This window comes from Equus asinus, chromosome 6 (genome assembly GCF_041296235.1).
Source record: "Equus asinus isolate D_3611 breed Donkey chromosome 6, EquAss-T2T_v2, whole genome shotgun sequence".
In the NCBI taxonomy this organism is placed as follows: domain Eukaryota; kingdom Metazoa; phylum Chordata; class Mammalia; order Perissodactyla; family Equidae; genus Equus; species Equus asinus.
The window spans coordinates 94,320,823-94,342,785 of NC_091795.1; the positions used below are offsets into that span (position 1 = coordinate 94,320,823).

The following is a 21,963-nucleotide window of genomic DNA, read 5'->3' on the forward strand; positions in this document are numbered from 1 at the left end:
TCAGAGAATTCTGTTTATTGGATCATTTTAATACAGGAAATGCCAGACCAATCAACAGGGAGCACAGACCTTTCACAGACGCCTGCGTTCACTACGTGGACGGGAGGGGCTCCACGGCTGTGGGCGTGCATGCATTTCCTTTAGAAACGGGCAGGTGGAGAGCGCATAAATACCACAAAATGACCACGCTCAGAGGGGTCACAGGCCACGAGGGAACCACGCTTCAAAGGCAATCGAGGCATTAAATACAGGACCTACACGGTACAATTCACTTCACCATACGTATAATTTATATATTAAAAGAAAGGGGACCACAGTATATATACGAGCAAGCGGCTTTGGTCAGAGATAACGAACGAGCTGGGTGGAGCCATGCACGGGGAGGGCTTGCTGTCGACTTCCCTCCGCTCTTGTCCTCAACTTTCCCACAGTCACCTGCCATCACAAAATACATCAGCTGGCCTTGGCGCGATCTTAGAAAGTGCCACCAGGATCCTCGGTGGTGTCCTCCGGGCTCCTTGTGGATGGAGAGATGCCCTGGCAGCGAGGACACTGGGAGCCCTGCGTGTAAACACAGCCCGAGGAGTTGCCCTGGAAGGGGCCGGGGCCGGGGCGGGGGGAGACCAGGCGGAGGTGGGGGCACAGCCGCCAGCCGGGCAGGTGCACGTGCCGCTGGCCCGGGCCGGGAGAGCAGGAATGACTGAGGAGGCATCCACTTCTGCAAGCAAAGCTTAAACGGCAAGACGAGCCTGTTTCTCTGCAGCTGTCCATCACCGGGTCCCTCAGAACTGACTCGCGCTGCTGGGGTCGCACTGCAACAACCGGACGATGGAGGGGTCGCTCTTGGCACCTTTAATGAATTCTTCCAGGGACAGTTTGCCTGTGGTGGGGGGGGGGGGGCGTGGGAGAAAGGAGAGTTAGCCCATGCTCGTTGTTCTTGACCCTTCCAGAGAGCATGGGGGCAGCTCCCACGTCAGGAACGCCCGTCTTGGTCCAAGTCTTGAGGCTTCCTGAACTGGGGGTTGTCCAGGCCCCATTCACTTCGTGGGCATTTCTGGAAAAACCTTTTTGCTTTCACTGCTCACTGCAAAGCATCGGGCAGGACATACCCAGTATGACAGCAGGTTGTGGCTGGTGGGGCAATGTAAGACCTTTTAAAAATCACCGCACGCTTTTCTTAAGAAAGATGTGACGTCCAGAGAGAACGTGCCTCTGCCTCCAATCCATGACTAATCCAAGCCTCCAAGGCTGAGCGGGTCATGGGTGGGCGGGTGGGCAGTCCGGGTCCCCCAGAGGCATTGCCCAGAGCACGGTTTCCTGCCCAGCCAGCTCGGCCGTCCACTGGGGCGGCACAGGCCTGCTCGGGCTGGGGATCGCTCTCTGCTTCTGTACTATCTGCCCTGCGGGATGGGAGGGGCGACTAGAAAGAGGGATGGGCTACACTGAAGGTCCAGCTGGTGCCTCCCTCATCCTCGGTCCCTCCTTCGCCGCAGACCCTGTTACTTCTAGGATCAGGACATAGGAAAGCGATTTTTAAAACGAAGCTGCTGGAGAAAGGTGAGTTCCAGAGGAACTGACGCCGTAGACAGACACACGCCCGCCCTGGCGGTCCCTCCCCCAGGACACAGATGAGGGAAAGGACGGGGTCTGCAGCAGACTCTGTTCTGCTGGCTCGTACCTCGGGGAGCCTGCTTCCACCTTTGCGTGGGAGGCTCTGCAGCTATAACTGGACAGCAACGTTGACCCCGTGGGATGGGCGCTCATGGCGTGTGTCCAGCCCATGAGGAAGGAGCAGGCTTGACGTGTGTGAAGAGACACAGCTCTGCTGCCGTGGGCACGTGCCCACCCTTTCCCTGTCTCAGGGGCTTCATCTGTACAGGGGGCCCTGGGAATGCCCATTTCCAAGAGCCACTGGGAGGATGAGTGGAAGGATGTGTTTGGGGGTTCGGCCCAGGCCTGGCTTGGAGGACGCACTCAGTTAGCAAGTGGCCACCAGGAAGCCAGGACCAGGCACCAGACAGGGGCACAGCTTGCCAGGCCCCTCCCACCTGCCCACTGCCGGAGAGGGACACCCCCTCCTATGGGTCCCCAGCAGGGGGACAGGCAGGCTGGTCCCCTGGGTGACTAAAGAATGCCTAGGCTAAGGGACGGATTGGGAAGGGAGGGGACAACCACGCCCTCAGCAGAGGAGAAGTTCTGGGGCCCTCTGCTGGGACTCCCCTTACAGAGATGGAACTTTCACCGGCTACTCCCCCACCCTCTGGCCTCTGACCACTCTGGGCAAGGAACTTCTGAAGGCACCGCCCCCTCCTCCTGGCAGGGAGCAGGGCTGCTGAGGGGGTCCCTGAGCACAGTCTGTCCGCATGGTCAGGGTGTCCCTGGTGCTCGGCCAGGCTCCGTCCATGTGTACGGCCACACGTGTACGGCCAGGATGAAAGTTAATAGGAGACGGTTGCTTCCACAATACCTGTGCCCTGGAGAAAACCCGCTAGCCACCCAACACAGGGGGCAGAGCCCTGTGCTTCCCTAGGGTGGCAGGGAAGGTGGGACTAAGTGTGGGGGCTGCCCACTCCTGAGCAGCCCCTGAGAAGGGCCCTGCCTTCACTCTTCTCCTCCCCAACATCGCCTCCTCCATCCCCTCCCGGAGCTCCAGGGATGGGTGTTCCCCGGGGCTCAGAGGAGGAGGGCTGTCCAGGGAGTGCTGACCCAGGTTCACAACAACCCGGGAGGGAGCACGGTGCAGCCCACCAGCCCTCAGAAGGGGAGCGGTCAGGGCAGAGGGGTCCTGGGTGGAGTGCACACTGGGTCTGTGCTAAGCTTTATGGGCATCGTCTCACTGAACCCTCACAGCCCTGAGAGACAGAACCTACTATCCCTAGTCCAGAGAGCAGGAAACCGCGGCCCAGGGGAGCCAGACTCGGCACAGGTCTGCGGGAATTGTCACCAGGAGGGCAGAGGCCACGCTTCTATCAGCCCGAAGGCCATGCCAGGCACCAGGCTGCCTCGCTGTGTGTGCAAACGTGTTCTGAAAACTGTCACCTCGCTGTCTGACGCGTCTGATGTGCTTTCTGCTGCCTGCAGTCACAGTGCAAACCGCAGCCCTGCCGGCTCAGCCCTTTCACTCACTTGGGGACAGCACTTCAGAGTTTACAGAGCACTTTCTCGGGCATTAGCTTCTTCTTCATCTCCAGCACAACCCTGGGGGTATTTTCTTTTCTTTTCTAAACCTCACGTTTCTCTAACGTTCAACAGCAAACCAGGACTGGCTCTGGACCGCACTTGACAAAGCCCGCGAGAGGCGCAGATCCGTCCCGTTTCACAGCTACAGCCCCTCGCGTGGATCCCACGGAAGCTCAGGGCTACTGTGGAGCAGGGGGCTTGGGGCATGTCTTCCCTGTACCGCAGCCACTGCCACCCCTCCTGGACCCACCATCTCTGCTGCTGCAGGCCAGTACATCCTACCAGAGCCCCGGGGCCCCCATCTCAGTGACGGCAGCGAGCAAAGCACAGCCCACTTCCCAGCTCCCCACCACTCAGGACCCTTGGTCCCACCCCTCCAGGGCCCGGGCGCCAGCAGCACCCCTGCCTCCCCTCCCCTAGACATGCTCACAGGGCTAATAGTCCCCCCCAGTGTAGAACCGAGGGGACTATGGCTCCAGGGGCATCGACATGCCACGAGGACAGAGCCAGGACACAGGCCCAGGTCTCTCTGACTCTGAGTCCCGGTTCTTCCCTCAGCCCAGCTGCACGGATGGGCAAGGCCAGGGGTGGACTGGGCGAGGCCTCAGAAGCTGCAGAGGAGAGGGAAGTGCCCCAAACACTTCTTTGCTCCCAGCAGCGTTGCACAGACACACGGCAAGCCTACCATCATTGTTCGTGTCCATCTGCCTGAAGATCTTATCCGTTCGTTTCTCTGGAGTGGACTCGTCCTCGGGCATCTTCATCACAGAGGACACCATTTTGTATATAGCCTGCAAAGGGGCAGACAGAAGCGTGTGCTGAGAGGTTCCAGGATGTTCCTGGGAGGACGAGGCAGCTGTGAGCTTCCGGCCAGCCCACAGCAGGGCATGGAGAGGATGCTCACTGGCCTTCAGGACCCTTCCCCAGCTAGAAGAAGGTTCCGGGCTACTCCCAGTAACGCGGATGAATACCAGAGATGCCATGTTGGGCAAGGCAGACACACTATGCGAGGTTCAAGAGAAGGCAAAACGACTCCACTGTGATAGTCATAAGACTGGGGGCCATCTGGGGGTGGGAGGTGGGACAGTGCCCAGGAAGGCACTTGAGGGAGCCTTCTGGGGGGATGGGAATGCTCTGAAACTCACCGAGGGTGGTGGGGACACAAACGTGCAGCCCCTCACGCTGCACACTCAGCTGTGAGCATCTGACTATGCAATTGTTATACCTCAGTTAAAAACACAGAAGACTTAGCCCCTGAAACCCACAGGGAGAACCACTTAAGAACCCCAGACAGGACAGGCACTGGGCGGCCCAGTGTCTCCAGCAAGACAGAGAGCCTTGTCTTAGGGCCGTGCCATCTGTGGGCTCAGTACCACTGCCAGCCGTCTCTGTGTGTCTGTCTGAGCGGCCGGCCGAGCAGGTGCCCTGTGTGGTGGGGGGCGTACGTGTGTATGCTGAGGGGCCGTGATGAGGCCAGTGACCAGCAGCTCATCAGAGTAACATGCGAGGGGGAAGGGGCAGTGCCACTGGGGGATTCTGTTCAGAGACAGCTTGACTGAGATTCTTGTACCTGACCCAACAGACCAAGAACAGCAAAAGCCTGAGAGTTGTTATACCTTAAAAGCAGGGCATTAAAAAAAGCCCAAAAGACCAAAACAGAATGATCCCGAGGGAGGTTTCCAATATTTACCACACCCTCGCCCCTCACCCATCTCCACCTGTGGGGTGGGGCCTGTCTGCCGGGGCGTGCATCTTCCTGGGATGGGCCTTCCTCCTGGACTGGGCCAGGCAGCCTGCAGAATGACAGCCAAAGCCAGTCAAGCCCTCCGAGGCTCTGCACGACCTAGAACACCTGTCCGTTTTGAGAAGGGTGTAGCAGCCGGCATCCCGCCTGGCAGGCTGAGACATCCAAAGGGCCAGGGGGCTCTCAGGGTTGGGGAACTCGGTTGGGGGCCTAGCAGCCAGATCCCACCTGGACAGGCAGCCACCCCTCACTGCTCTGAACGATCCTACTTGTGTCTCTAGATTTGGGGCAGGCCAGTCTGCTCAGCCAGGGGCAGGCATGCCCACCTGCAAACAGCTCAGGACGAACCTGTGGTCCTAGGATAAGCGAGTCCCAGGACGCAGAATTCTGACTTCCACCACCGCACAGAGCAAAGAGCCAGGAGTGACAAGTGGACTGCAGAGGCCCCAAAACTGCGGTCATTTATTCTCACTGCATGAAAACCGCCTATTTGGGAAATGGCTTGGTCACTCCTCAGGGAGTGGTCTGCGAGTTCCTGTGGCTCTGACGCCCCTTGCTTGAGACTTAGCGCTGAAGATCTTGCATGTAGAGAACGCCTCTTCTGAGGAGTTCCAGAACCAAATCCCCCAGTCTCCAGGAGTGGGGACCTGGGGGGTGCCAGGGAGTGGCAGCCCTGTGGCTCTCTGCTCTCTATCACACACCCAGGCACCTGCTGAAGTGGACAAAACTCGCTTTCTTTCTGGAAACCAGCTCCACCTGCCACAGCTGTCGACAGGCAGGAAGGCAAATAGGTCTCAAAAAATGGTGTTCTTTCTATGCTTGAGCTCATTCTGTCATCACTAATGTTTCCACTTTACTTTACAATTGCACGTTCCTGGGGATAACACAAGCTGCTTGGTGCATTCCCAAACATGGGGGCTTGCAAAGATCTTGGCAGGGGCCTTCTGCAAGGGTCAAGAGACTGCTTAATCACTATAATTCCCGCTCTGTTCATTCTTAGGAAATCACCTCCCTGAGCCTCAGATTTTGTGAAATGTAGAGAACGACCCCCCTTCATAGGGTTGTGAAGATGAAAACTGATCAAAGCGCGTGGTCCAGGCCTGATGGATAGCAAGTGATGAATAAACAGGCTCTGATCATCACTATTTGCAAGGACCCGCTGGTCAGGTGACAACTGCTCACTTTCAAAAGTGCACAGAAGAGGGGCAGATAGTGGCCTGGCCGAGAATGACCGGATGCCACAGTGAACACAGAGAGCACTGTCTGGGGGTGGCCCACCTTGGGGGGACCCTGGCATGCGGTGGGACCCACAGGCCTCCAGCCACTCATGCCTGGCCAGCCTGCCGGGAGCCGTACCTGCACGATCTCCAACATCTCGCTGCGGCTGATATAGCCATTGCCGTCCAGGTCGTACATGCTGAAGGCCCACTTGAGTTTCTGCTCCAGCTTGCCCCGCGAGGTCACGCTCAGCGCGATGATGAACTCCCGGAAGTCGATGGTGCCGTCACCGTTGGTGTCGAAGGTGCGGAAGACATGCTCGGCGAACTTAGACGCGTCACCGTAAGGGAAGAAGTTGGCGTAGATCTTCTTGAACTCATCCACGGTCAGGTGGCCAGTGGGGCAATCCTTGAGGAAGCCCTTGTACCACTCCTGCAGCTCGTGGTCTGTGAACTCCGTGTTCTCCCGCAGGTCCTGCAGCACCTCGGGCCGCAGCTTGCTGTTCTGCTTGCCCATGGTGGCTGGCAGCTACACCTGCAAGACAGGGGCTCAGCTGGGGACACTGGGCTGGCCCAGGGTCTGGCTCCCCACAGCCTACAGCCACTGAGTGGGGCTGAGGAACATCCCTTTCATGTCCTGCACCAAGGGCCGGAGAGGCCCAAACAGGGCCGTTGCTGTGCCTGAGAAGTCTCAGCCCATCTGGACCCCTGCGGGAAGGCGGGCCATTAATCTGCGACCCACCACTAGGAAACTGAGACGCTGCACCCTCGCACTGCAAGACCCATTCTGACTCCAATAACGTGGAAATGCAGGGAAAAAAGGCAACTTAAAATCAGTGGAATGAGGTGTTTATCAGGTGCCCACTGGGGGGGTGTCCAAGATGTGAGGGTTAAATCCTCCTTTATCACCCTCCTCAGCTCCAGGCTAAGGTGCCAGGCTGAGCGCACCCCCAGACCCTGTGTTATGAGAAGTTCTTTTCTATTTTGGGCACCACAATGTTTTGATCCTTAGAATAGGTTCAGAAACTCTCAGGGAGTCCCCTCTCTATTTTCCCTCTGAGAAACACCTCTGGCGGTGGGGGGTGGATCCAGAATTAGCGCTAAGAGTGTGGTGAGGTCTCAAGTGTTCACAGTAAGTGTCAGGCCCCTGTGGGCGTGCAGAAGCGTGCTCCCCACAGCTGCCCAAGAGGCCTGGATCCCAGACTGATCCTGGGTGACATGACCCGCAGACATTCCACAGCGCTCCCCTCACCACCGCATCTTCCCTTCTCAGTTTAACTATAACACGAGAACACGGCTTCATCATTTTGATGCATATAGAAAAACGGACAATAAAATGTTTCCCACCCTAGTCCCAGAGGCAACCACTTTAAACTGCTTCCACATTTATGAACTCTAAACAGCGTGTACAGAATCCCTGTTATGAAAGATAATAAATGCAGGTCACCTGCTCTCCCTGGCACTTCCTCTTTCCTTGCCCCCTCCCGGGTTTTATTAGTTTTATACACACATATCACTGTTTTTACTTGTTATCTTTATGACTTCAATTATATACTTGAGGTTCCTTTTCTAAATTTCTACATAGGGCAGGTTGGCAATATCTTTCAAAATTACAAACACACATTCACTTTGACCCAGCAATCCCACTTGTAGGAACTTATCTAAAGATACTCCCACCTGTGCCAACAACCTGTGTGCGCGGCCACCTGTTGTCTGTAATAATAAACAACCCAGAAATCCACCATCACACACTGTAAAAAGAGAAGGTGCAGAGTTTGCTACCATTTGTGGAAATAAGAGAAAACAATGTGTGTGTGTTTATGTGTCTGGAAGGACTTACTAGGGAATGACAGCATTAGCTGGAGAGAGAGCTGGCTGATGGACAAGGGTTAATTGGAGAGTTTTTACTGTAAATCCTTTTGAAATTTCAAAACGTTGAATTCTCACTATATATTTTCTACTCAAAAAATAAATACACAAAAATAAAAATAACCAGACCTCTATTTCTTGATCTAGCAACTCGATTCTTTCTGTAAGATCACACTATTCTATTCCCCTCTCCCAGCGTCACCTCTCCTTCCTTCTACGTCAGCTTCAGTCACGGAAACCACCGTTTTTACATTGGTAGGGTTTACAATCCCGACTTTCTGCTTTTCCTATAGTTTGATCCTAAAAACCGGAAACCAGCAAATCTCTGAGTAACCTGGGCATCCGTCTCCCAGGGAGGGAGCAGCGTGAGTGAGAAGGCAGATCAAGGGCGGGGCCAGTCAGGGGGTGGAGCCAGCGCGGAGGGGGCGGGGCCAGGCAGAGGACACGCCCCGCCCGACCCAGTCTAGCTCTGATCCTGCAGCCCGGGAGGCCCCCTCTCCAACTGCGGCTTGCACTAGAACGAGGACAAACTGGCCCCTATTCCTCTGAGGGGTTGAGGGATCACACGAGATCTAGGCCACCGATAGGCCACCAAGGGAGACACAGGCTCCGCTAAGCCAGGCGCCTCCCAGCCCCGAGGCGGAAGCCCCTAACCCGGCAAATCCAAGGACTCGAGATGAGGACCAGTACAACGAGCACAGGGAGAAGCCAGCTGGGCGCGGCTGGGGTCTCAGGCTGGTGTCTGTCCTCCTGTCTGTCCATCTGTCCTAGGCTCTCCCGCAGGCACTCCGAGGAGGGGCCAGATCCAGCCAGCAGCTGCTCTGAGCAGGCCTCCCCGGGCGTCACCCCGAGGCCTGCCCCTCGGAGTGGCCCCTCCCGCCCGCCCTCCTCCTGCCCGCACCCAGCCTCCTGAGTGCGAGTTCTCACGCACACGGGAAACTCAGAGTCCAGGAGGCCCCGAGCACTGGGTGGGCTCCCGAGGCTGACTCTCCAAAAGCTACGCACGCCACTGAGCCGGCAAGCCAGACGGCAGGCAGAGAGGAACACACACTGGGCCCGCGGAGCTCAGGAATAGCACGAGTCCTTTCAACAGACAGCACAGTACAGGCACTGAACGGCCCCGGGGGTTAGGGGAGAGGCCACTGGTGCAGTGGGGGCTCAGAGCCGGCTCCACCGCCCGCTCTGGGTGACCCGGGGCAGGTCAGGAACTTGTTGGAGCTCTGGTTCCCCCTCTGAATGAGGGGAACTGTGGGCATTGTGAAGACAAAGAGGCAGCTTTACTGAGCACCCACTGTGCGCTGTGTACTGGAGCGAGCCCAAAGCCACCAGCAAAACCCCTCCGGCCCCTGCCCTCTGGGCAAAGCTGGATGGGTGCTCACAGGTGGGAGTGGGGGCCCAGAGAACCCCCAACTGATAGGACACGACAACCTGTCCATGGTGCTTCAGGAATGAGGATGAGGAGCAAGCCGTTGTCCACAAAAGGAAGGGCGGGCGCAGCTGGGAAGAACTCGGGGACGAGGACACTAGAGCTGAGCCCTGCAGGGTGAACAGGCACCTGGCTGGTGGACGGCAAGGGCGCCCAGTGGGGCCAACAGTCTGGAGACCCGACACGTGCAAAACACAGGAGGGGAGGGGGCCAGAGCACAGTTGGGGCGAGGCGAGCCGGGCTGGGCCCACTGTGGGGCTGGAGGCACGAGAGGTTTGGGAGGGGAGCGGGCAACATCAGGCCCTTGCTAAGAATCACGGGGCGCAGTTTGGAGAAAGGGTGAGAGGGAAGTCTCGGCTGTGGATGGAGCCCCTAGGGGACGCATCAGGAGTATGTGAGACCAGTCTTGAGAACAGGACGGTGGACTGTGGGCAAGGTAGACACACACCTCTACGCCTGAAATGAATGCCTTTCCAAACTCCACCTCTCCAGCTGAACTCTCTCCTCCGACCAAATTTCCAAATGCTCTCCCCGCTCTGGTTAATGTCCCCTCGTTAGGATCCTTTTATTAACCTTTTCACCCCATCTCTGCTTCTGTCCATTAGCTCTTTTTTAAACAACCTCTTGGCCTCCTCTAGCTCCCTCACTTAGGACTTTTGGACTGCAAAACTTTTAGCCTAGACTTGCTGCGTGGCTTTGGGCCAGCAGTCCCACCTCTCTGTGTTGGTAGAAGGAGGAGGTGAGCAATGGCCCATCAAGTCTTCTGCTCTGTGCAGAAGACCCCCTCCTCGGGGGTCCCACTCGACTTAAGACGCCCTGCAGACTTTGCACATGTCCACCTCGGTAATTCCTGTGCTCACTTCCCAGTCCTTTCATCAGTTCCGCTGCTCTCCTGGCTTTGTATTTTCCACACTCCTGGATGGTGCCAGTCGTCTGGGCAGCAGCTGGAGGGCAGAGCCATCAGTCACCCAACCTCCCATCTGAGGCCTTCAGGGCAGCAAACCCAAGCGCAGAGGGTCCAGACCCCAGGTGCTCTCCTTCTGAACTTGGTCAGCCTCGTTCTTCACTTTGTCCAGCTGAGAACTGCTGCTGCTCCTACCTTTGAAGGTGTCCACGTGTCCTTCGAGGGGCGGCACCGAACCTTGCAGTATGTGGCCAGAAAGGCCCAGCCACGAGCAGAACGGGACAGCTGTTGTTGGGGGCTGAACTGTGTCCCCCAAGATTCATGTTGATGTCCTAGCCTCAGTACCCTGGAATGTGACTGTACCTCGGAATGACTATACCCCGGAATGTGACCGTACCTCGGAATGACTGTACCCAGGAATGTGACTGTGCCCCGGAATGTGACTGTACCTTGGAGTGTGATTATGGAGAAGGGCCTTTCAAGAGGTGACTAAGTAAAAATGAGGTCATGCGGTGGGCCCTGATCCACTCTGACTGGGGTCCTTATAAGTAGTGATTAGGACACAGACATGCAAACAGGGTCAACCATGGGAAGACACAGGGGAAAGTAGCCTAGATCTGCCACCCCTGGCGACGCCTTGATCTCAGACTTCCAGCTTCCAGAAGGGTAAAATAAATTTCTGTCTTTGAAGGTGCCCGGTCTGTGGCACTCTGTTAGGCAGCCCTGGGACACTAAGACAGCTGCCCGTGGGAACTGACCTGATCAGCATGTGCCATCGGTATCTATGGGGCGAACCCCAAGTCAGCCCCGTGAGGCTCCCCAGCCTTAACTCCAGGGCACCCGGTGGGGGGACCATCCGAAGAAGGTTCCTGGACTGTGGGCTTGGTTTGGTCAGACACTTCACGCACATCAGTCCCACATTACCAACGAGGAAACAGCCCCTCTCGAGGCAGAGCCAGCACTTGGACCAGGTCCGACGGCCCCGTCCCGCATCTTGCCGCGGGCAGCCAGGGGAGGCTGGTCCCGGGGAGAGCAACGGCGTTGGGAACGTGGCCTTCCCCAGGCGTCTTCGACAGGCACCACCTTTCTCAATTAGCACTGCTGCCCTTTCATCGTGGAAACAGGCCTCGTTCTGCGAAGTTCTAGGCTCTGAGAGGCCAGGATCAGTCCTTTCAGGTCCACTCACCTCCCAGAAAACTAAATTCCCACCCGAATGATAGCACCAGTTTGCCTCAAAACGCATCCGAGTTCCGTCCTTTCAGATCCCACAGAAATGCCAGCTCCTAGCACCTCCTCTGCCTGAAATGACAACCGTTTATGGAAAGGAGGGGACCAGATGAGGGAGAGTGACGAGTGCAGCCACACAGCCACGAGAAGAGGACGGGGGGCACTACTGTCAGCCTGGGAAGGGGCTTCCTCCATCCCAGCCCCTCCCCTCGGGTGTGCGTCCTGGGACAGACCCAGGAGACTGCAGGGCCCCAGCTCCCAGCAACTCCTCCTCAGGGTGCTCCCACGTCTCGCTGGACCTGGCACAGAGCAAGCACCTGCTGGCCGAATGGGCGTCCTTGCTGTGTGGACACGCACAGGCACAAACGTTTTGCTGACTTTGGAGGTAGGGAGGTTTTCAGCAAAGCTGGCCTTCCAGTTAGGGCCTGGGTGACCCCCTTTCAGGGAGGCAATGGAGGGGACAATAGAAGGGGCTTCGGGGGCCTGTGGGATGGGGAGGAAGATGAGAAGGAAGGGCACTGGGCTCCGGCCCAGCACCGGCCAGAGCGGCAACCCTGTGATCTGTTTCCACATCTGGTCTCCTTCAGAGAAAGGGTTCTGTTGATAGCACCAGCCTGATGCCAAGACCCGCTCATCTTAGGGTCCCGAGCCCAAGAGCCTAAACACGAGAGAACACGGAGGCAGAAGCGTCCAGGGATCCCAAGACGGTAGAATATTTTTGCCCCTTTCTCTCAACCGCCCCCCAACAAAAAGGACAAGAAACAGAGAACAAATGCCATGCCTGTGACCCTGTCTGTGACCTTGACCACATCCATGAGGCCATGTCTAGGACCCCAACACGCTCAGGTGGAAAGATGGCAAACGACAGAGCAGGGCAGAGGGAGGTCAGGCCTCAGGGCTGCAGAGAGGGGGGAAGCAGGCTGACCAGTGGCCGAAGGGGAGAGGAGGCGACAAGCTGAGAGCAGGGGCGGGTGGAGAACCGTGGAAGTCCGAGTGGGAAACAGAGCCTCGTCCCGCCCACTCCAATCCCTCCCTCCCGGGGGCATGGCCAGACTACACTTCCCAGCACCCCTTGCAGTCCGGTGGGCATGGACCGCGTGCTGGTCAACGCAACGTGGACGGAGCACTGTCTACCACTTCCAGGCCTGGCCCTCAGCACCTCCCTTTCCTACCGTGACACGGACTACCCAGGGGAGGACTCAGAGGCCCCAGAGGGCGCAGACCCCATAGGCCTTCATAGCAGGGCTTCCCCATGCGACTGCGCCCACAGTAGATGCCTGGAGCGCCCATCTCTCAGTGCTCCTGAGGGTGGTGCACAGGAGAGAAGGCATTCACCGCACACAGCGGATGCTTCAGGGTATCAGGACTTGTCCTGTCCTGAACCCCCGCAGACACAGGAGGTGGGATGGCAGCCCTGCTGAATGGAAGAAGTCTGAGTCCCCGAATGGCTGCATGGAGCAGAGTCCTCCTGTCCCCAGAGTCATGTCACATTGTAACGGGAAATGCTTCTTTCTCGTGCTTAGCACTGAGATTTGGGGGCTGTTTGCTCCTGCAGTCAGCAACCCTGACCAGCAGAGCCTCGCATCCTGCCCCTCAAAGTGGCACAGTCAGGGGGCCACCACCTCCACACGGGGAGCCTCTGCAGAGACCCTGGGTAGTGAGCAACAGGCCCTGAGGTACTGGGCGAGGCACCGACACAGAAGTTAAGTGTAAGGAGAGAGGAGAAGTCCACACACCACATGGAGAGACCTTGGCCGGCCCCTGCCCCTCACCAGCATGGGGCTGGGCCGGCTCAACCAGAGAACCAGAGGGTCTTTCCCCAGAGAGACAGAACTGCCCTTCCTCCCCCAACAAGAAAAGACCTAAAACCACTAACATCTGGGGGGCTCCTCAAAAAGGGGGCCGCTCTATCAGCTGCTGCTGTTTTTGTTATGAAAAAGCGATACGGTATAGTCAGAGAGAATGAGTATAATCCAGTGTTGATCATCTTTGGAAATCCTGAATTAACTCTGAGCAAGTATTTAGTAAGAGCACATTACGTATCTACCACCATCCTGGTTGCATCGGGGGGACAGAGGTACTGGGCACGGGTCCCGCCTTCAGAGAGCTTATCAAGGCCCAAGCATGTGGAATGAAGGCAGTCCCTCACACTGGCCCATTTTAGCAGCAAATAAACCAACATCAGTAATCCTGACCACAGCTACAGTCCGCCAAGCATTCCCGCCATGCCAGGCGCCATGCAGACGATTTTACATATGGTGAAACTCAGGCCCAGGGTCCACGGCTAACGGAGCTGGGATGTGAACATTAGTCTGTCTTGATCTTGACCACACAGCTCTACAGTGGACCCTGAACCCTGGGAGGTGAGCAGGACAGGCCTGGCATGCCCAGCTGTACAGAGAAGAAAAGCAAGACTGGGAGAAACTGAGTGTCCAGGAAACAAAAAAGATAAACTTTACTTCAAGGGAAAAAGTATCAAGAAATCATGGATAGAAAAACATGCTTTCTTGCCATTATCTTGAAGGTTGAATTAGTCAAATCCGAGGCTGTCAAAGTCACGGCTGCCAGGAGACCACCTTTTAGAGAATGACGTTGTAGGAACACGTCGCTGATTTACGGAGACCCCACTGCCCTGAAGTGGGGCACCCACCTCCGCTTGTTTCAGCTCTTGACCGCGCTCAGACGGCTGAACTGAAGCATAACCATTTTAAAAGCCGGTAATACTAATTTTGTTGTAGGAAGTTCAAGTCGACCAGAAGGCCACCTGCTAGAGCAGGTGGAAATCCAGAGCTGAGGGGCTCACGTCTGCAGAACTTCCCTAAGAGGGCGAGCCGAATTCAGATGAAAAGAGCTCTGGAGGTTGGCTGTACGACAGTGTGAATGTACTTAACATCCCCGAACCCTGCACTTAAAGATGGCTAAGGGGCCGGCCCGGTGGCGCAGCGGTTAAGTGCGCACGTTCCGCTTCGGTGGCCCAGGGTTCGCCGCTTCAGATCCCGGGTGTGGACATGGCACTGCTGGGCAAGCCATGCTGTGGTAGGCATCCCACATATAAAGTGGAGGAAGATGGGCATGGACGTTAGCTCAGGGCCAGTCTTCCTCAGCAAAAAGAGGAGGATTGGCAGCAGATGTTAGCTCAGGGCTAATCTTCCTCAAAAAAAAAAAACCCAAAAAACAAAGATGGCTAAGATGGTAAATTGAATGTTAAGTATATTTTTTAAAGGGAGCATATTCCTGGGAGGGCCAGGCCATGTAAGAGGGCCTCCCTCCAGGATCACAGTGTCCACAGTCCGGTCTGATAGCCTGGGACCCCTGGGTCTGGAGGTTCCAGGTCGAAGATTCTTGAGTCCCTGGAGCCTCTCATTCCAAAGGTGACCCCCCCCCCCCCCCCGCCACAGCTCCAACAAAGGCCATCGAGTCCAGGAAGGCAGCACCACATTTCCTGGAAGAATCCGGAAACTCACTGTCTGCAGATCCCGTGTGCATCATGTCCTGAGCCATTTAATTGTGCGAATATTTGTGCACATGTGTCCACAAGCCAGTGCTTTGCTCCCCAGAAGCCTGAACCCAGGAGCGCAGGCCATGCTTGCCCTCGGCATGTCCTCAAGGCCTGGCACCAGGCTGGGCGCACAGTATTCCAGTCCATGGGGCCTTCTGGATGCCTAGGGAGGCAGGTCCCTGTTGTCAGGCTCCAGGCTGCTTATGGCACAGGTGCATACGGATGGCAATAAAAAGTGACATGAAGGGGGGGGCTCCAAGAAGGAAGCATTCATCCCAATGGGGAGACCAAGCAAGCTGCCTAGAAACACAGCATGTGGAATCAAAACCAAATGATGAGGACTTCAGAGGCTGTTGGAGGCTCAACCCCACAGGTCACCTCTAGGGAGCATGGGGAATATTCCAGGTGCTGGGAAGGTGGGGGTCACGCTTGGCCGGGCTGGGGGGCAGCAACGTCATCGCCGTCTTAGAGAAGGAACTGAGGCTTCTGTGGGGCCCGTGCTTGTCTGCAGCAGGCAGGGCTACGATTCCCGGGCCCTTCCAGTGTCAAGGTCTGTGGGCAGTAACGGAAGCCACCGAAATGCTCCCAGCTGGTGTTCATCCTTGCTCCCTCGCCATTAAACTCGCTCTCTAGGGCGGTTTCACGAGATGGCCATCCGACTGTGACTTGCACAAAGCCTTAAAGTGGAGCCCACGAATGCCAAATAAAGCCTCAGATACGCCCAGTACTCACCTGCGTGTGCTTACCAAAGGCCCACATGAAACATCTCACACGAACAACCTCATTTTAGCTCTCTCGCGAAGGGGCCCGGCCCGAAGCAGGCAGCTTCGCAGGGAACGGCACGGTGGATCACTGCATACACGGTGACCCCTCGGTTATTAATTAAGCTACTGAACCAACCTTATTGACAGCTTGCTGGCTGGGGAGACGGCAGACAAAAAGCAATCCTTTCTGCAAAAACAGAAAGCACCACTCCCATTTCCCAGCAGAAGCCGGCCCTGGCCCTGGTCGTTAGGCAAACACTCTAGCCTTCATCTATCGGGAAATCTTCCTTTCATCTCCAGTGAAAGAGGAGTGAAGAACGGGCGTGCCAGGAGAGGGCGATCAATTCAGGGCCCGAGCCATCTCTTACTTGGCTTAAAAAGCTTTACAACCAAGCAGCGCTTGGATTAGACAAGTAACAGCCTCTGAGAGCATCAAAGACAACATTTTAATTCTCGGTAATGGAAAAACAGGGGAGTTAATGTAGCGCTTATATCCATCTCTCTGGTTCTCAGTTACTCTGTTATTGTTCTTAATGTACTAAATTGTATTTAAAAAAAAGTAAACATGAAGCTGGGGAGCCCTATAAAAATATTTAACCCAAAGTTGGTATTGCTTGCCAATTAAAGCCTCTTTAATGGTGTAGTTGTATCAGCTGCTGGTGAGGCTCCTGGGAACCACATGCTCCAATGTCCTGGTACAGCTCAGCACATGCTGATGGCCGGCATTGCACGCCGCCCCCCGCCCCCCAAACGCTTTCAAGTCAGAGCTCCGAAGCTCGCTGGGCAAACCAGACTCAGAAACACTTGGAGGGAAGATGATGGGACAGGTGGGGGGAACCAGCTCTTCATAAAAGGCCAAAGCTCAGGATGAGGCTGGAGAGGCATCTGCCGTGACTGGGAACTTCCAGGGACCAGAGGGCTGGTTTGAGATGAGGGCTCGTTCTGTCCGGGGTAGAACAGGACGTGGGGGCAGAGGGGCGGGTGGGAGATAGGCGGTTTGTGCTGTGTCTCATGCAGGAATCACACCGGGTTCTTTCTCCTGGGGATCCATCGCCAAACGCCCCTCCTGGGGCTGAGCCCCTGTCCTACAGAGACAAGGGGCTGACCATATATGTGTCCTCCTTTCCTCTAAGTAAGAGGCAAGGCGCCTGCAGCCTTGGCTTCCAGGCAGCTGCTCAGAGGAGGGGCCAGTCCTATTCCAGGGGGTCTGTGACAGCTCCCAGGACCCAGTGCAGGAGGCAGCCTCGCCTCGGGTGGCGCAGGCTGCTGCACTGCTGGGCTGACGCTAGAGGGCGTGGTCGGGCAGGCTCCCCAGGCCTGAGCTGAGACCCCGCCTCCCGGCTCCCTGACCCCACCCCCTGCCTCGCCTCCTCCACCACGTGGTGCCTGTTTCTCTATCTACAAGCCAGGTTTGTCCAACACAGCAACCACCAACCACATGTGGTTATTGAGCACTTAAAATGTGGCGGGTCTGAATTCGTATATGTACCCGAAGAGTAACATATGCATTGGATTTTGATGACTTGATATGAAAAAATAAAGTATCTCAATAATTTTTGAATCCTGATTACATGTGAAATGATAAATGATACCATTTGAGATATAATGGGTTACACTAATCATACTGGTAACATTAATCTCATCTGTTTCTTAACATTTTTAATGTGGCCACTAGAAAAATTAAAATTACATATGTATGTGGCTCGCACTGTATTTTCAGTGGCTGCTCAGCGTGCTGGGTAGACCCTTGGGACACTGTGGATCTGGGGCCACGAAAAAGGGACTCTTTAGTTCATGAGCACCCTGTCTGCAGGCCCACTGCTGACTGTAACCCAGCTGGGAGAGGTGTCCTTGGTATATTTCACTCCTTGGTGCCCCTGAGTGAAAGATAATGGTGTTTGCATTTCACAATGACATGCGAGTCCCACAATTTCTATTTCCAGTAGCTCTGAGAACTCTGCTAGAGGCCAGGACCCGTCTGGTCCTGGATAAGGCGTAGGCTGGGGGGGAGGGGCTGCAGAAACGGGGTGTCCTGCTCCTCTTCCGAGGAGGGACAGCCAAGGCCCCTGAATGAGATCCAGGGACAGAGGAGGTTAGTGACACCTCTGGAGCGACAGTTACAGGGTATGCTAGATGCAAATTCAGCCCCCTGACCTCCGGGAGCCCATTTCTGGAGGGCTTCCTGAAAACCTGTTGCACCACAGTTTTACTGGCTCCAGGCCAGTGCCCTGTGGTTGAGAAATCCAACTGAACACCCTCCTGACTTCCGTACCCATCCCCAGCAGCTTAAAACCCCCACGACTCCCCAGGGCTTTAAAAAAATAAAAGGAAGGAGGGAGAGAGGAAGGCAGGCTGAGCAAGACACAGAAATCCTCTCCCTATCTTAAGGCATCCTCCCTTCCCACTCTCCTGAGGTTGAAACGCCCTCAGTGAGGCTGGGGGGAAAGAAGAGGTAGAGAAAAGGAAAGGAAAATGCCCAAGAGAATGTTCTGTCCTTTGCAGAAACTGCTAATGCAACAGAAAGAGGAACTGTGGGTGGCTCTCCCTGTGCACCCTGGACTTCTGCAAACACTGGATCATCCACACGGCCGCTCGCCTCAGCCGCCCAGCAAACTCCTACTCATTCACCAAAGCCCAACTCAAACGTCACCTCCCCAGGGGTGTGTTTGCCAGCCTTTCTACAACTGCTCTTCCCTTTGCATTCCAGTAGCATCTTTTTTTTTTTACCTGTTTCTATTATGATCTCAACTTTTATTACATCACTTACTTGTGTTTTTCCCTCATTAGACTTTGAGCTCCTCCAGGAAAGAGAACAGCTCATTCACGCCAGTAGGAGAAACTGCTAAGCTTGCTCTGGCCTCAAGGACTTTTCATTTGCAGTTCCTCCACCTGGCCTGCTCTTCCTTCCCCTCAGCATCAGCAAGGTGCACTCCCTCGCCCTTCGCGTCTTCGCTCGAGGCTCCTTGGGGCCTCCTCCGAGGAACCGTCTCAGGCCATCGGCCCTCAGGCCCTAGACCCTCACTCTGCCCCTTCCACAGCATTTCCTCCTACTCAGCACCACACTGATGGACTTGCTGACTGTCTGCCTCCTTTTGTTCACCACTGTATCCCGGGAGAACAGGGCCTGGCCCATGGTTAGTGCTCAGTCAATCTATCCGAAATAACAGTTGGGTTCCCAGGGCCCAGCACAGCACCTGAATGAACGAAAAGATCAATGAGTGAATGGGTTTCTTCTCGGACCCTCCTCCCTAACAGTGTGACTCTTCCAGGATTAGGGCTGCGGGAAGAAACATCACGGATTAGGAGGTAAAGTGCTCACTTGCCCGGGTTTGATTCGGGCTTGGTATTCTGGAAAGCTCCTTTTACCATTTTACCAGCAAAGGAACAGATGCAGCAGAGTAGAGGGCCTGGGGTGTGTCAGATGGGGGGTGCCAGCTCCCCTCTCCCCCGACGAATGTGCCCCAGCAGAGGGGCTCAGTGCTGCCCTCCCGCTGGGATCTCCCACTCTGCGGTCAGCACGGCTGGAGTCTCTTGGGAGGAGCCTCTGAGCTGCCACCCCAGAGGAGGAAGGCAGGTTAGTGGACAGACACAAATGAGCCTCTGGGGAGGGCCGTGACGGGGAGAGGAAGAGGAAACACCCAAGAGCATGATCCTCTCCCTTCCAGGACCTGCTGACGCAACAGGAAACGGGCTCTAGGCAGGACCAAACACAGGACCACGTCTCCATGTCTGTCGCCCGACAGGTGGGCTCCACGTCCCTGCAGAAGGTGCCGGATGCCAGGGAGGAGGAGGGCCCGCCATATGGGGTGGAGGCGGGCCTGAGTGAGCAGGTAGAAGCCAAGTGTGGAGTCCTGGTCGCAGACAGGGGCTCCTCTACCCACCCGGGGCCTTCGGGCCTTGTCTGAAGGTGAATCTGGGGCTCAGGGGTCAGACTCTCAAACGCCAGGCTGGCGCGGGAAGTGAGGCCTCTGAATTCGTTCCCTTATGCCTGCAAAGGTTTCCGAGGCCTTCTCTGTGCCAGGTGTGGGGACACGGCGAGCCTTTCCAGGTGCCCGGAGTGCCTCCCCAGCACCCCCGTGAGACAAGGGGTGATGTGCGTAAGGAGGCTCCCTTACGAGGGCCCAGGAGCGGAGCGGAGCCGGCCTGTCCCTCGTGTGATGGTTGGGAGGTCTGACATGTGAGGTCCAGCCACTTAAAGGCCCCAGGAGTTCTTCAGGGGGACGGACAAAAGGAACAGTGTGTGGCAGGGTGAGGGGGCCGGGACATTAGCTTCAAGCACGACTGTAGAAGAACGCAGTGCTGATCGCAGGAGAAGCCAGTCAAGGAGACACACGGGAGGGGACTGGAAGGTGGGGGTCTGTAAGGTCCCTCCACTCTGCCCACCAGCCCAAGCCTCGTAAACACTCAGAATGAAGCGACCAGTTGAGGGCTCGGAACTCCATCCCTGTTCAATTGTACCACAAAAACTCTGAAGCTGAGACAAATAAACGTCTGAGTCACCCGACTTCTCCCGCTCAGGGACCCGGAGCCGACCACAAGCCAACTACTCTTTTGGAGGAAATCTAAGAGGGCCCGCAGGCTGGGCACTGCTGACCCAAGGCTGGAGCCGGACCGCGATCTCAGACACCCCTCACCAGCCCCTCCGTGGATCTGACGCCCCCTGCACATCTCGGAGCGAAGAACTCCAGGCTACGTGCCCGCTGGGGAACAACTCAACTACTAGCCAAGATGACTACTAGCCAAGACGGGGAAAGACTCACAGAGGAGATGGCAGAGCGAGCCTGCGATTGTGCTCTGACGCTCCTGGCCGGCACGTGCGCCGCAGTCCCTCCGCAAGGATGACGTCCTTCCCCAAGGACGACGTCCTCCCCAGCAGGTGGAAACTGAGACTACAGGCCAGTGCCCAACACACCCTGGGGGGGACACAGTGGACGGGCAGCTGTCGGGGGCACTGGGCCGGGCCATGGAGTCGGGCAGCCCAGATCAAGCCTCTGTTTGCTCCTCTGTAAAATGGGACCGAACGCCAGCAGTGGGAACAGTGGCCGAGTACATAAGGGCTTCACACTGGCAGCAGGAGCACAGTAGGTGGCCAACCCGGGCCTCCCCCCAGCCCCCAGCCTTACAGTATGGCTGCCTCTCAACTTCTCTGGGCCTCAGTTTCCTCGACTGTAAATGGGAATAATGGTCCCTCCCTGTTGATTTTACAGCACAGCCGTGAGGATGGGGGGAAGTGAAGGCTGTAAGAGGGCTCTGACAGATCTAAAGCATCAGACAAACATACGGAGGTGATGTCAGAGTTTCTGATAAAAGAAACGCGGGCCGCGCTGAATGAAGCTAATCACAGCACCCAGCAGAGCCAGGCTGGGGAGCCCGAGGCTGCGCCCGGGCGCGGGGGCTCTGATGCGCTTCCTCACAGACCCTCTGGCTCCCATGCCCTGCCCACGGGTGGGCAGAGCGCCTGGGGTCCCGGCGGCCCAGATACGTCAGTGCAGGACAGGGTCCGTGAAATTCTAACTCCTGTTCTTCAAAGAGAAAACGAGAGAAAAGGGCGGCGTCCTACAGTGGCAGGGCGGAGCCTGCAGTGCGCTCACACTGCCCCAGGCGCGGGTCTGGCACGGTGACCTGAGGATCCGGGGTGCTGTCCCTCGCTTGCTAGGCTTGCTGGCTGCAGGACACCATGAACCCCGGGGGAGGCGGAGGGAACCCTGAGGGAGATGCAGGGCTCTCTAAGGGGAAGATGTCTCCTGGGGAGTCTGTGACTTCTAACTGGCTCATTTAAATGGACACGTAGGATCCTGCTCGTGCACAAGACAGGCTCCCTGAAGGACAGGGCACTTCACAGGCACGGAGGAGAGGTCTGGACTCGCCCAGGGCAACCCTGGCATTCTGAGGAGCTGGGCAGCCCAGACTGGTGCAGGACAGGGCAGCTCCTGGTGGGCCTGTGACACACATGTGCACACGCAATGCACAGCACACCACACACCTCACATAGCACAGACACACATATATCCCCCCACCACATACGACACACACACCCCTCACATAGCACAGACACACACACCACACACACACACACTTCACATAGCACACACATACCACATACCACACACACCCCTCACACAGCACAGACACA

At 56.5% G+C, this 21,963-nt stretch overlaps 1 protein-coding gene across 8 annotated transcripts in view; it reads right to left on the reverse strand.

The window, feature by feature from the left end:
- HPCAL1 (hippocalcin like 1) overlaps positions 1–21,963 on the reverse strand; it is a 121,371-nt gene continuing 99,408 nt past the window's right edge. For 7 of the 8 annotated variants that reach the window (XM_044771943.2, XM_044771944.2, XM_070512621.1 and 4 more), the window contains 3 exons: positions 6,281–6,676; positions 3,866–3,971; positions 1–880 (listed from right to left, as the gene is read on the reverse strand). In XM_044771943.2, coding sequence (XP_044627878.1) covers positions 783–880; positions 3,866–3,971; positions 6,281–6,658 — 582 coding nt within the window. In that variant the 5' untranslated portion in view covers positions 6,659–6,676 and the 3' untranslated portion in view covers positions 1–782. Of the gene's footprint in view, positions 881–3,865; positions 3,972–6,280; positions 6,677–15,798; positions 16,116–21,963 lie in introns of those variants that run through there. The other variant, XM_070512624.1, reaches the window with a different exon arrangement.